This window comes from Aphanomyces astaci (genome assembly GCF_000520075.1).
Source record: "Aphanomyces astaci strain APO3 unplaced genomic scaffold supercont1.3, whole genome shotgun sequence".
Lineage (NCBI taxonomy): Eukaryota > Oomycota > Saprolegniomycetes > Saprolegniales > Verrucalvaceae > Aphanomyces > Aphanomyces astaci.
In genome coordinates this window covers 1,786,522-1,800,113 of record NW_009798266.1, presented here as the reverse complement: position 1 = coordinate 1,800,113, position 13,592 = coordinate 1,786,522, and the positions used below count along the sequence as shown (strand labels likewise).

The following is a 13,592-nucleotide window of genomic DNA, read 5'->3' as shown; positions in this document are numbered from 1 at the left end:
GAACCAAAGCCGCCTCAGTCAACCACCAAATTGTTGTTCCGCATCGTCCCCCGACCGTTCCAGCAGCCCGCTTCCGGGGTAGGTAATTATCCATATCCTGGCTATACTTATGCACCAAGTACTCACGTGGGCTATCCCCCATCCTCGGTGGTTGTATATCATTTGGCAGATACACAGATGTATCAACAATTAGACTTCCTCGCCTTCTGCAAATCACCATCATAGCTACTAAGCAATTGCTGCAATGCCTATGGAGCGTTTGTGTGATGAGGCCACCTATCCAGTTTGCACTACAGATACCTAATATTACTACATTGTACTAAGTTGTTCTTGCTCTCGTTTAACAAACGTGCAGCGTCGCTTCGGGGTAGCCAAACTGCGCCTTGTACTTTTCGAAAATGCGCTCGAGCTCGGCGACGTACTGCTTGTGAACGCGATCGATGTCTTCTTGCGTGGGGTGGTCGGTCTTGGTCGTGGGAATGGGGTTGCCAAACACGTGGTGATACTCAACGTCGAACGGGTAGATGGGGCACCACCAGTACGGCCCCCAGCAAATCGGCAGCGCCACGCTGAACTTTTTGGCCACCCATTGCCGAAACGGCAGCAGAAACCTAAATTCAGTCCAATGCGTGAGTGATACTACACAGCCGACCATACTTGAGGTGTTTCTTACGTGGAGGTCTCAAACATGTCTGTTTCCCCAAAGCAATACACTGGGACGACAGCAGTGCCATGTTGAATCGCCAGTTTGCAGTGGCCTTGGCCATATCGTCAGCATCGTATAGGAGGGGTAGTACATGGAATCTAGCCCTGATGATAGGAATACCTTTGCGATGTTTGACGTAAATCAAATGCTCGCCGCGCTTGGCCATCATTTGCTCGATGACCCCCCCGACCAAGATGACGAGGGTCTTGCCAGATTTGAGGACAGCATGTGCGACATGCTTGGACGCGTCCACCACGCCGAAGTACAACATGAACTCGCGCCATAGTGGGATGCGGAAGACGACGGACGCGCCCAAGTGACGGCGCTGGTCGCCAGGCACAAAGTCGCTGAATGGAGGCGTTGACGTATTTCCCAGGAGGACGCCGTGGTGCCACGAAGCGACGCCATGGGGATGGACTGCAAAGAGGTACTGCGTGCCCTTGGTCAAAGGTGTTTCAAAGTGCAGCTCCGCTTTCTTGACGAATGGGGACAGCCACCTCCAGTCGCGTGTGGCAAACCACGGCCAGTACCGACCGCGATGGGTCGTAGGACACGTGTCCAGGTACGAAGGAAGGTACGCGAGAAGCACCGCGTAGAGAGCGGCCTGCCACATCGGAAGGCTCCATTGCTGAACAAAGTAGGCCGCTGCAGCCACACACAAAGATGCCCGCGCTCTCCACGTACACAGTCGCCGCTCGCATGGTGGTCGATAGGTTTGAAGGAAATTCCACCGCCCAGGAATCGACATTGGATAATTGATGAAAACATAACTAAACCTCTAAAATAAGATGTTTTTGGCCAATAGCATCACCTCAATTCGCCCATTTTGGATAAAACGGTTGACGAAACAACAATCGTGGCATTACCGGCCATCCACGAGTTCTACTGGACGGGACGACGTGGGTGCTGGCTGGCGTTCCACGCCAACTTGTGGTTATTTGGCAGAAGCTCAAGACGGGCCAGCCGCGCAACGCGGGCTTCTCGCTCCTGACCGACGACATGGCGGCGCTCATATACCATACTAGTAGTTTACTGTATACAAGCTTCAAAGGATTTGTCTACCTACACTCCATTTAGGAATGCGTGTCGATTTTTCGTACACACCTCAAATTCACAATAACGTAAAAAACCAATTTAAGATAACTTAACCAATTTAGGATAACTTTGTATTGCCCAATCACACCTCGTTATTTGTTCGAGTCAAAACCTCTATCATATAATGCTAGCCATTCCGTCACGTGAATGAAATGCAAAAACGGCGTAGAAGCCATTGGTAATAGTAATTCAAGATTGGGTTGAAGTTCCCTAGTCGACACGGGCCACATTGGGTTGGATCTGAGGTTTTGTCGAGTGTTAAACTCGGTGGACATCCATTCACAACAGAAATTTAACTCTATAAAACAGTACCCTTGTATAAATTATATTCAACCTGTTGTAACCGCTTACCCTAAACACAGAATTTCAATGCTCAAACACATACATACTTTAAGATAAAAAAAGTTATCCTAAATTGGTTATCAAAATGTGAGTACAAATGCTTAGAAAGTAACAAATTTATCTGTGAAGTTCATCGCCTAAACTGATGATTCGATTATGAACTGAAAGGGGCGCGTCTTGTCTATTGGAATCACTATTGAAAACTCAAATATCGTAACGGACTCACTGTCACTGTCAAAAGTTATGTCCATTCTACTCCGACGCCTCCAAAAAAGTTATCTTAAATTGGTTTTTTACGTTACAAAAATATCATTCGGTACCTATTATTACTTGAAGTTGCGGTAATTTTGTTCAGATGGTGCGTGTTCGGGTGGATAGATATGAAAATGAGGAGCTCGCGCTTGACCTACCCTTGCCTTGGTCTGCGATCGCCGTCTGGATGGGAATCGTCGTGTACATGTTGCTCGGGCTCAGAGGTGGCACTTCGCAGTAGGCGATGAGCGAGTCCACTGAGCCATGTTCACTGAGCCAGTTGACCATCACCTGCCGAGCGACGGGTAGTGCACGAGCAACCAACTGCTCCATTCTCAGTTTAAAAGACGTTGCGGCATACGCCACCAAACACGCATTGAGAAGTGGATTCCGCCCACAGCACCACCACCGCGTTCATGTGCATGTTGGCTGTGGAGGATAGAAATGCCGTACAAATCGACACTGTGACCAATGTCAAGCTCCTTGGGTGCAAGGGGGCACATACTATTCCAAACACCCTACCAACACTACTAACACATTAACTTGTTACTACTGTACGATGCGGATTGTGACGCACACAGTCGTCTTGTGGCTGGGTGGCTGAACCATCCAGTTTGAACTGTATTGCCCTAGTAGGTAGTAGTACTATGTAGTATTTGTTCATATTGCTCTCGTTTAACAAACGTGCAGCGTCGCTTCGGGGTAGCCAAACTGCGCCTTGTACTTTTCGAAAATGCGCTCGAGCTCGGCGACGTACTGCTTATGGACGCGATCGATGTCTTCTTGCGTGGGGTGGTCGGTCTTGGTCGTGGGAATGGGGTTGCCAAACACGTGGTGATACTCAACGTCGAACGGGTAGATGGGGCACCACCAGTACGGCCCCCAGCAAATCGGCAGCGCCACGCTGAACTTTTTGGCCACCCATTGCCGAAACGGCAGCAGAAACCTAAATTCAGTCCAATGCGTGAGTGATACTACACAGCCGACCATACTTGAGGTGTTTCTTACGTGGAGGTCTCAAACATGTCTGTTTCCCCAAAGCAATACACTGGGACGACAGCAGTGCCATGTTGAATCGCCAGTTTGCAGTGGCCTTGGCCATATCGTCAGCATCGTATAGGAGGGGTAGTACATGGAATCTAGCCCTGATGATAGGAATACCTTTGCGATGTTTGACGTAAATCAAATGCTCGCCGCGCTTGGCCATCATTTGCTCGATGACCCCTCCGACCATGATGACGAGAGTCTTGCCAGATTTGAGCACAGCATGTGCGACATGCTTGGACGCGTCCACCACACCGAAGTACAACATGAACTCGCGCCAGAGTGGGATGCGGAAGACGACGGACGCGCCCAAGTGACGTCGCTGGTCGCCAGGAACAATGTCGTTGAACGGAGGCGTCGACGTGTTCGCTAAGAGGACGACGCCGTGGTGCCACGAAGCGACGCCATGGGGATGGACTGCAAAGAGGTACTGCGTGCCCTTGGTCAAAGGCGTTTCAAAGTGCAGCTCCGCTTTCTTTACGAACGGAGACAGCCACCTCAAGTCGCGCGCGGCCATCCACGGCCAGTACCGACCGCGATGAGTCGTAGGACACGTGTCCAGGTACGAAGGAAGGTACGCGAGAAGCATCGCGTAGAGAGAGGCTTGCCACAGTGGAAGGCTCCATTGCTGAACAAAGTAGGCCGCAGCCGCCACAAAGATGCTCGCGCTCGCCAAGTACACACCCGCCCCTCCCATGGTCGTTGACAGGTTATAGCTCGTACTGGCTGACAATCTGCCAATGAATTTTCATGAAAACGTTAAAAGAATTGCTGAAAAAGGTAGATTTGTGGCCAATGGCATCACGAGAATTCGTGAGTTTTGATGTTCGATGAAACGGTCGACGCGTGGCACCGTTAGAGACGTGCCCACCGATGAAAGGACTATTCTCATGCTTGGGGGGGGATAAGTGCAGCTGAGAGCATCATGGCTTCGCCCAGAGTTTTTAACAAGCACCAGCATTGCAAAATAACGTTACTGTAGGGCTTGGCCTTGCCAATGTGAATCAAAATATCAAGTTGATTCCATTCAAAGGGTAATAAGGAAATACTACTACCGTAGTACTTGTACGTAGTATTTTCTAGCCTTGTGGTGCGCGAATCCAAGACGCTCAAACTTGGCTGTCAAGGATCGCCTCAAGTTGGAACACAATTGCACACCATTGTGCTGGCAATATCATGACACAAAATATCGTCAAAACAGTTCCAGTTGATGACCACGATATTCGTTCATAATATTATTATTGCATATATAAACGGTGGTGATTTGTTGGGTCGATGAGCTGCTGTATCCTGAAGGGGCACACACTCATAGATGTATCTTGGAGGTCCGTACAGTAGTTGACCTTCTGTAGCCTATATGTATGTACCTCAGGCCCCAAGGCCTATACTAACTACTACCACGTATACCAGGCACGAATCGTGACTCGCTCTGAACAAACTATGGAACCTCCGTGCCCCCTCCTTTCAACCCACGCCACTTGTCACGAAGGCAAGATGGTCAGTGCCATTCAGTGCGTACCATCCTGCCCCCCTGCTAACGTTCGCAAAGGCGCCATGGGAGTAACCATCAGATCGTTCTGTGCTCCCGCTTTCGTCGCACTTTTTTTATGGCGCCGTCGACGTGGGTGGGGGGCGGCTTGCAATTTGCCAACCAATTGGCACGTCGTAGGGTCCGCGGCTGTGATTGGTCCAGTGGCCAGCTCGACACCGATACAAACGCCAAGTGAAATTGGAAACAGCAATGTGTAACAACACACATATTATAATAAAAACATGTCGGTTGCATACGGTCGTTGTATGTATTTTACACGCCGCGGATTATAAATGTCCACAACAATGTACAGTAGTATTTGAAACATCCCCGATCCAATGCACCACCACGAACATGCAAGTTCAACATCAGCGGACAGCACAAGTACTTCCGACGCTGCTGCCGCTGCCATGAAACGACGACCAAGCCGAAGGCACTCGACGACCCGACTCATGCCCACCGACGCGGAAGAGAGAGACCACACACATCAAGTGCTCATGTACGATACGCCGTCGTCCAAGGATGCCAAGGCCGCCAAGGGCATCCCAGCCGTGCACTCGTCGCAAGGGCTGCTGGACACGAACAACTCGTTCATGACGTTCCGCCACAAAGCGTCCATCTCGGCGCTTGCCCTGCTTCGAAACCCTCAACGACTGTGCGCAGGCACCCAAGACAACTTGATTGTGATCTGGGAACTCGACGAATTCTCCCCCGCGTACTCACTAGAAGGCCACACGCGCTCCATTATCGCGCTCGAAGTCGTACCTGACACCCACACACTCATCTCGAGCTCGGCCGACCAAAGTCTCCGCGTCTGGGACGGCAAGCATGACTTCCAATGCGTCCAGGTGATCAACGGGTTCAACGGGCACATCCTCAGCCTCACGGCCACAAACGACACGCTCTTCATGGCGTGCCAAGACACGCACGTGAAGATGGCGTCCATCTCATCTTCCTCCGCGGCGGCGCACGTGCTAGCGCCCCTCGAGAAATGGACGCTCGTGTCCAACCACCATGGCTACGTGTACGGCATCCACTTGTACTCGGACAAGTCGAATCGGAACCTGTTGTTCAGTTGCTCTAGCGATTCCACCATTGGGGTAGGTACCAATTGTAGCTAGCTCCCCTCTCCTTCCATCTCGTCCACTCTCTCTGCGATAGACGACGTTGTGTTGTTCATGTATCATCTATTTATCTATTCATATCTTGTGTATTGTAGTGCTGGGAGTTGCCTGCGATGACGTTTATCACATCGCTGCATGGGCACCGCGGCAGCGTGCTAGACATTGTATCGGTGGGCCACAGTCTGTTTTCAGGTGTGTGTCTCTCTCTTGTTGCACCACGTCACAGGTCACACCTCGTCACACGTGTATACCTCTAGCATCTCAAGACAAGACGATCGGTTGCTGGGACATCGACAGCATGCGATGCAACGGCATCCTCAAGGGGCACACGGCGGCGGTGCTGAGCATTTGTTCGCTCAAGGACAAGAACCGCATCTGCTCGGGGTCGGCCGACGACACTGTGCGCATCTGGAACACGCAGTCCCTAGCATGTGTCCACACATTGAACGGCCATCACGGCGGCGTCAGCGGCATATTGAGCACAGACATGTTTGTCTTTAGCGCGTCCGAAGACAGCACCGTGCGCGTATGGGATATGGACTTTATCACCAACATGACCAGCACCAGCTCGACGTCGTCGTCGTCGGGGCGCTTGGCTGGTGGTCATCACGACGACGGTAGCACCAGCAATCACAAGTTCAAAATGGATGCGACGCTGCTGGCCACGTCCAACAAGCAAACGTCCGACGCGTCCCTGATCCATCTCCTGCGCAAGTTTGTCGCGATTCAAACCGTGAGCGTCGACCCGACCATGATTGACGAGTGCTGGCTCGGCGCCAAGTTTCTCAAGGTACCTACCATTTGCTCTTTATGTTTGTGATGTGTTGGTGAACCATCTGGAGTTGCATTGAACGAAAAGGGTGAACGGTATTTTTGTACGAAACATGATTTGGTTGTAATACCACCGTTTTTGAATATTTTGTTGTTTGGATAATATATTTATATTTATATTATATTATATTATATATATATATATATATATTATTGATTTTTAATACACATGAGATTTGTTTTTACAGTGTTAATACACATGATTTTGTTTTCCATCCTGTTTATAAAAATATTTTTTATAATAATATATTTTGTATGATTATTATAGTATACATAATAATTTGATTGTGGCTGTAGAACTTGCTGCGACAATTGGGCGCCGAGTGCCGAGTGGTGCACTGTGGCCCAGGAATCAACCCGATTGTCATTGGCAAACTCATCCACGACCCTACCAAGCCCACCGTGTTGATCTGTGGCCACTAGTACGTCGTCGTCGATCGGTTTCTATAAATCAAGCATATATATATATATATATGTCGTCACACGAGTTGGTTTTCTGATTTGACTTGAGTATGGTTCTACTAAATCGTCGTTGAATACTGTTCTCTATTCCAGGACACAATGGCCGACGATTCCAGTGTTTGTATATTATGTATGAGTATATTTCCAAATATCCTTGACCATGTGACATGGTGCTGTAGCGACGTGCAACCGGCGGCGTTGGAAGACGGATGGGATACGAATCCATTCCTCCTCACCGGCCAAAACGGGTACTTGTACGGCCGCGGGACGACCGACGACAAGGGACCGATCATTGCGACACTGTTTGCGATCCGCGAGCTGCTGTCGTCGGCCGACGGGGTGGCGTCGGTGCCCAACTTTATGTTCTTGTATCAAGGGGAAGGCGAAAACCAGGCGCAGGGGTTCAAGGAGGCCGTGGAGGACCACCTGAGTTACTTTTCCCCCGTGGATTTGATCTTCATCTCCAACAATTATTGGCTCGGCGACCACACCCCGTGCCTTACGTACGGCATGCGTGGATGCTTGGAGATCGAAATCCAAGTCGACGGACCCGCCGTGGACGTGCACGCCGGCGTCGACGGCGGCGCCATCCGCCAGCCCATGCTTGATATTGTGGCGCTGCTCAATGGCATCCTGGACCCGCGTACCGGCCGGTTCACAGACGCGGGGTTCTACGACGATGTCCGGCGGGTCACCCCCGAAGAGCTCGCCTTGTTTCACCACACTCTGTCGGATTTCGACGTGGATACTTACCGGCAGACACTTGGGGTACGCGACCTCTTGCCGCCGTTCCTGGCGACCGCGACCGCCAACCCGTCCGTGAATGTGCTCATGAACCGATGGCGGTTTCCGTCGGCGTCCGTGTCGGCGATCAAGGGCAGCATCGACAACAGCAGCATCATCCCGCGGGCGGCTTGCACGGAGCTGACGCTGCGCACCGTGCCGGACCAGAGTCCCGAGGAAATGGAGGCGCTGGTGTTGGCCCATATCCGGGCGCAGTTTGGCTTGCTCGGATCAAGCAACACGCTCAGTTTGCACGTCAAGGCGAATGTGCCGTGGTGGCTTGGCGACCTCGACAGCGTACGTACTGCGATATATGTGACATGGTGAGTTGAATTTGCTCTGTGGTGTGTGATTGGTAGAGCTACTACAAGGCGGCGGAGCGAGCGTTGGAAAAGCACTGGAAGAAGAAGCCCATGATGGTGCGGGAAGGCGGGTCGTCCCAGATCACCATGTTCCTAAAGACAACTCTGCAGGCGCCCGTGATGCATTTCCCCATGGGACAGGCGTCGGACCGCGCACATCTTCAGAACGAGCGCATCCGACTGCGCAACCTCCGCACGGGCAAGGACGCGCTGGTCGACTTTTTTGCAGCCATTGCCACAGATGCCGCGATTGCCAACCCGTCGTCGAGTGGTAGTGCTAGTAGTAGCCCCGTCGTCGACATTGGAGGAGGTGGTTTGTACCCCTCTCTGTGATAACGTTCAACATGTATGTATACATACATACACACATCCCTCGACGCACTTTCCAGCGGCAAAAGGATACATTTGCCACCATGACCGATAAAGTATACTGTTGATTTGTCACCAATAATGATTACTAAAAGTAGTAACGTGGGGCACCAGTCATCAGCATCGCTCTTTGCTTACTTTGTTCGTCGATTTCTTGTGACTAACGTTACAACACATATTGAGGTGATACAAATATCAAAATAACCGCAAGATTCAGCTCATGAATTGAGGTTCAAAGGATATCCATTTCAATAGTAAACACGAGCAGTAAGGATTTTCAAAAGTAGCGTTTTTCGTAGGGCACCAGTCATCGGCATACGTTTTAGACTAGTGCAATGTATTGAATACCCTAGTTCGCGGCAAAGACACCAGGCATCGGCGGCACTGTTGTAAGCCAATCGAAATGCCCGAATACCTCTTATCGGTCAAAATGTAGTTCTTCAAAACTTAGTGCCCCTTATAAATTAGAGGTTGGACCAGTCAATTTTGTGTTGATCATACAGAAATCGTTACTGTATCAATTAATACCCATTCTAAACACATATTCCTTTGATAGCTAATTTGATGACAGCATCGCCGATGACTGGTGCCCTACGTTAGTTACTATTAATAGTAGAATGCAGGATTTCGTATAACGTTAATTCAAACGTGTCCAACAACTTGTCGCCGTTTGCTTTATGACCACGGAATAAGTCATGCATGATGATGGGTGGTTGCGATGCCGCTTGTTTGACGTTGAGGCGAAAGTTGAAACATATCTTGCGCTGTCATGCGGACGCCAAAATAGTGAGTCTGGTATTTATTACCTTGCCGGACCTTAGGAGCATTCCGAGTGTCTGTGGGGTGTGTGACGTGATCAAGCTTGGGCTATCCATGTCTCGATGCTGTTCCTGCACACTGCCATAAACAGTCCTATGCAGGGGTTCATAGGTTTCCACCGTCGCTTTACATTCCAAATTGCACTTGGAGTGACGGTTACTGCAGGCAGATTCTGTAACGGTCAGGAGGAGGTAAAATGTCACACGATGGAGGTAAGTTTAGCTCCACCGGCATTCGATTTTGCGCCAAGAATAAGCAGGGGAGGACATGTCGTCGGAGCTGCCCTGGAACCGGTTGGTGGGGATGCTCGCGGCGCACACGGCGACTGGTGTCGTGTTTTGGGCGTTGATCGACCAACTTCCGCGAGACGTGTATTGGTTCTGCCTCCAAGAAATGAACTTGTCGTCCAAGCTCGCGTTCCTCGGGTTGCTCTTCCTTCTACCTCTCATTCTCGTGAACCACAAGCTCCGCCTCGCTGCAGCGCAGTACGGCAGTGTCCTAGATGCCATGGGCCTCCTCTGCCTCTTTGTTCGCTTTCACATTGACACGACCTTTCACCTCGTGGTACATCATGGCAATCCCTCTCTCGCATGAACCATCCTTCTGCTAGATGTGCTGCATCGGTCTTGTCCTTGTCACCGCCGCCAGGTTGTCCTTGTGGTCTTTTGCACGTCACTTGAAGGCACTTTCGTCCGACGGATCGGTCACTGCAGCGACGTTGTCGGTCACTGGCCTCATGCTCGCCAACTTCGTCACGTTAGCACTGCGCTGGGGCAACAAGTCGCTCAACCCCGTTGTCCCGGGCCTAGCCGACGCCCTCGTCACGGTGGTCGTGTGCCAGCTGCCAGTAGCGCTGGCATGTGTCTACCTGTTCTACTACCGCCCTCACCCCCTTCTCGCCTCGCCCGTGTCGACGCGGCATGCTTGGTGGCGCTCCGTCGGCTCCATCACAAGCATTCCGTTGGTCGTGTTCGTGACTCAATGGGTATTTGGCGCCCCCACTGCCGTTTCAAGGTGGCTCGGTGTGTCCACCGAGTATAGGTACCCCGTCCCTACTTATTTCTTTTGATAGCGTTTTGGTAGTTGGCTCGTGCTATTAGCATACTCGACAGGCGCAGTAGTTCCCCAAGTAAGCCCCCTCATATTGGAATGAGATTGCCATTGTGTGACTCGTTGCCCATGTCCAACTGGTTGGGTTTGGCAGGTCAATTGATAGTGTTGAGTTGTAGGTGCTCCCGCGATTCGTCATGTCAATTGTGTGGACCACAGGCCTTTTGTGCTTTTGCTCGACAGCTAAAGTGGATGTCCAACTTGTGGGCTCGGCGTGCATGGCTATGGCGTTGCCATCGCTTTGGATCGACCTCGTGCCCCCTATCGGCTACGCCCCATTAGCGTCGAACGTATCGGCCACGCAACTGGTATCGGCGACTGTCATGTCTGGGAGCGTACTACCAAATGACAAGTCCACGCCTTCCCCGCACACCGGACGGGCCCATTCCGCCGACTCGTTGCAGACCCATGCCAGTCCATCGTCGGGGTCAATGTCCACTGGCCTCTGCGTCACGACTTGTCTGGGCACGCTGGCGTACATTTTGCTCACGGCGCTTACAATCATCTTAACGTGCTACGACTACCTTCCCGACGAATTGCGGTTCCTACGAGGCCAACGGTACCCCCTCCTGCTCGCAGTGGGGTTGCTGCTCAGTGCAGCTAACGCCTTGACACTGATTCGGTCTCGACACCGCCGCCACTGTCGCTTCGTGCGCTGGACGTCCATGCACGCATTGAGAGCGGTCGTGGTCACAGGGCTACTCGTTGGGGTGCTGTGTCCCGTCGCCATTGTCCGCCTGGTCATAAACCACTCCTCGGTATGCCGCACATGTTTTCATGCACTTTTCTCACATCTCTGTTGCTACAGGGGCAAGTCTCTCCCTCCAACACGCTGCTGGGCGTGCCGTCGGACTTTCGAGTGTTTAGCTTCAACGTGTACCAAGTGCGCGCATTGTTAACATTTTTGCAACCAAACAACTTGGACTAATGTCTTCGTTATAGGGGTTTAACCGCGCCGGGCTGACCAACTTCCAACCGATTCTCACCGCGATCCAAGATTACGAGCCCCATATGGTGGCGTTGCAGGTACGGTACGTTCTTGAAATGATACATCATGGTGAGGTGGGGCATAGGAGTCGGACACGATGCAAGCGGGCAGTGGGGCCATCGACATGACGGATTTCCTCGCGCAGGAGCTTGGCATGTACAGCTACGCCCACCCCCGGACCGTCGAGGACTCGTTCGGGTGCACGTTTCTGTCTGTGTTTCCGATTGTCGAAGCCCAAAGTACTGGCGTGATATTGCCGTCGCCTCGCGGAGAAAATGCATGCATGCAGGTACAGTCGACATGGCCATTGAGTTCTATTCAAAGAATGCCAAACGCTAGATGGTGGCTGTCGACGTCCATGGCACGGCGGTGACGGTGGTGAATGTCCACCTAGGCAACGACGGCATGTCTGAAAAGCAGACGCAGCTGGACGTTGTAGCGCGCACGATCCTTAGTCGACCCATAAATGGGCCGTTGTTGGTCGTGGGGGACTTCAACACTCGGAACAACACGGCGCAGTACCGTTCGTTTGTACAGAACGCCGGACATGTGCGAGACGCGGGGTCGGCGGCCAACTGCCGGCAATCATTCAACGACACGAGCGTTCCCATCGAGTACATGTTCTACAGCAACGTCACGTGCGTTCAGTTTGACTACCCACACACATATCCCCAAGACGAGACGGCCGACTCCTTCCCGCGTATCGGACACTTCACCCTCCCATAATCCAAACATACAACCGTTTATTTGCACATGGGTTGACATCGTCCGATATAGTGTAATCGACACAGTAACGTTACTAAGTATTAATACCATGGTACTTATATTACTACGTACACTAGTATGACGTCTCTACTGTATTATAGTAGCACATGTTGTATGTCCCATTTGTTTTGACTTGTTTAAAGTATGGAAATTGGGAGAGGTATGAGAACACTCTATAAATACAGAGTATGTATTTATAGAGTGTTCTCATACCTCTCCCAATATTATGGCATGGTAGGACATGGTAGGACAGTTATCCGGAATCCGGTTAAAATTTGTTATACGGATTTAACCGGTTGATGTTGTCCCGATCGTGCAGCCCCCCCCACACATAAGGGCTGCTGACAAAAGTTTTAGGCGCCCCAAAGGCTCTTACGCTGGTCTATCATTGAACGGCATCGCACGTGTAGGGCTTTGCGCCACAAAAACCTGCGGTCGGTTTTGGAGGTCTGCCTTTAATGTGACGCATTCGACATTGAGGCAATGTGAACAATGGATGTATTTGAATTTTGAGCTGTACCGCATGCACTTTTTCGGCAAGGACATGGTGTGACGCATTGCGACTGGCAGTTGTCACTTGGTAGGCAGATTCCTTTGAAGTTATTATGGAAAGTCACTGAATTGCAAGGACTTCCCTGGAAATGAGACTAAACTATTGCAACCCATATTCGAGCTAATACGTAACGTTAGTAAAACCTAACGTTAGTCTAAGGTCTGTACAATGAGACCTTGACGTGCAGTGTTGGTACATTGCGTACTGCAAATGATGACATCATGATTCACAGTCCAACAAATCAGTCGCAAAATGGATAACGTTATTATGCCCTCAGGCGATGCCCAATTTAGTGCAGTACACAGGGCAGTCTGGTGAATTCTACAGAGGTGCATTAATCGGCGCTCCTTGACTGTAAACTGTGGGCGGGCTACTGTACGTACACCCTGGGAAGTAAATTGTCTTCGTTGGGGCAATGGATCCTGTGCCCCAAATACCGATTATTTTCACGAAGTA

At 51.0% G+C, this 13,592-nt stretch overlaps 4 protein-coding genes across 9 annotated transcripts; 2 read left to right on the top strand and 2 right to left on the bottom strand.

Annotated features, from left to right (window-relative positions):
* Positions 1-340: 340 nt before the first annotated feature.
* H257_02193 (hypothetical protein) lies at positions 341-1,319 on the bottom strand (the record flags this gene model as incomplete). Its single annotated transcript, XM_009825729.1, has 3 exons — positions 341-611; positions 674-758; positions 827-1,319. The coding sequence occupies 3 exons, from the start codon at positions 1,317-1,319 to the stop codon at positions 341-343; spliced, it is 849 nt and encodes a 282-aa protein (XP_009824031.1).
* Positions 1,320-3,011: 1,692 nt separating this feature from the next.
* Positions 3,012-4,166, bottom strand: H257_02192 (hypothetical protein). The gene is made up of 3 exons (XM_009825728.1): positions 3,557-4,166; positions 3,404-3,488; positions 3,012-3,341 (listed from the first exon to the last, which is right to left on the bottom strand). Exons 1-3 carry the CDS (start codon positions 4,134-4,136, stop codon positions 3,071-3,073), a joined length of 936 nt encoding a protein of 311 aa, XP_009824030.1. The 5' UTR covers positions 4,137-4,166; the 3' UTR covers positions 3,012-3,070.
* A 1,125-nt stretch (positions 4,167-5,291) lies between these two features.
* Positions 5,292-8,911, top strand: H257_02191 (hypothetical protein). The gene is made up of 6 exons (XM_009825727.1): positions 5,292-6,070; positions 6,190-6,286; positions 6,352-6,884; positions 7,223-7,347; positions 7,567-8,467; positions 8,530-8,911. The coding sequence occupies exons 1-6, from the start codon at positions 5,309-5,311 to the stop codon at positions 8,863-8,865; spliced, it is 2,754 nt and encodes a 917-aa protein (XP_009824029.1). The 5' UTR covers positions 5,292-5,308; the 3' UTR covers positions 8,866-8,911.
* A 1,023-nt stretch (positions 8,912-9,934) lies between these two features.
* On the top strand, positions 9,935-12,636 carry H257_02190 (hypothetical protein). Of its 6 annotated transcripts, XM_009825721.1 has the most exons (8): positions 9,935-10,284; positions 10,331-10,761; positions 10,804-10,849; positions 10,950-11,588; positions 11,639-11,713; positions 11,773-11,856; positions 11,904-12,107; positions 12,158-12,636. In XM_009825721.1, the coding sequence occupies exons 1-8, from the start codon at positions 9,988-9,990 to the stop codon at positions 12,542-12,544; spliced, it is 2,163 nt and encodes a 720-aa protein (XP_009824023.1). In that variant the 5' UTR covers positions 9,935-9,987; the 3' UTR covers positions 12,545-12,636. The 6 variants fall into 6 exon arrangements, with proteins under 6 accessions (XP_009824023.1, XP_009824024.1, XP_009824026.1 ...); XM_009825722.1 differs by having other exon boundaries at positions 11,904-12,636; XM_009825724.1 differs by having other exon boundaries at positions 11,773-12,107.
* The last annotated feature ends 956 nt before the right edge of the window (positions 12,637-13,592 follow it).

Excerpts from the sequence above, each read along its gene's own strand:
- H257_02190 (XM_009825721.1), top strand. The coding sequence starts at position 9,988 with ATGTCGTCGGAGCTGCCCTGGAACCGGTTGGTGGGGATGCTCGCGGCG. Across the intron at positions 11,714-11,772 it reads TTAGCTTCAACGTGTACCAA|GGGTTTAACCGCGCCGGGCT; the intron begins GTGCGCGCATTG and ends TCTTCGTTATAG. Across the intron at positions 12,108-12,157 it reads GAGAAAATGCATGCATGCAG|ATGGTGGCTGTCGACGTCCA; the intron begins GTACAGTCGACA and ends GCCAAACGCTAG.
- H257_02192 (XM_009825728.1), bottom strand. The coding sequence starts at position 4,136 with ATGGGAGGGGCGGGTGTGTACTTGGCGAGCGCGAGCATCTTTGTGGCG. Across the intron at positions 3,489-3,556 it reads TTACGTCAAACATCGCAAAG|GCCACTGCAAACTGGCGATT; the intron begins GTATTCCTATCA and ends GATATGGCCAAG. Across the intron at positions 3,342-3,403 it reads GACATGTTTGAGACCTCCAC|GTTTCTGCTGCCGTTTCGGC; the intron begins GTAAGAAACACC and ends GACTGAATTTAG.
- H257_02191 (XM_009825727.1), top strand. The coding sequence starts at position 5,309 with ATGCACCACCACGAACATGCAAGTTCAACATCAGCGGACAGCACAAGT. Across the intron at positions 6,885-7,222 it reads TCGGCGCCAAGTTTCTCAAG|AACTTGCTGCGACAATTGGG; the intron begins GTACCTACCATT and ends TTGTGGCTGTAG. Across the intron at positions 7,348-7,566 it reads GTGTTGATCTGTGGCCACTA|CGACGTGCAACCGGCGGCGT; the intron begins GTACGTCGTCGT and ends ATGGTGCTGTAG.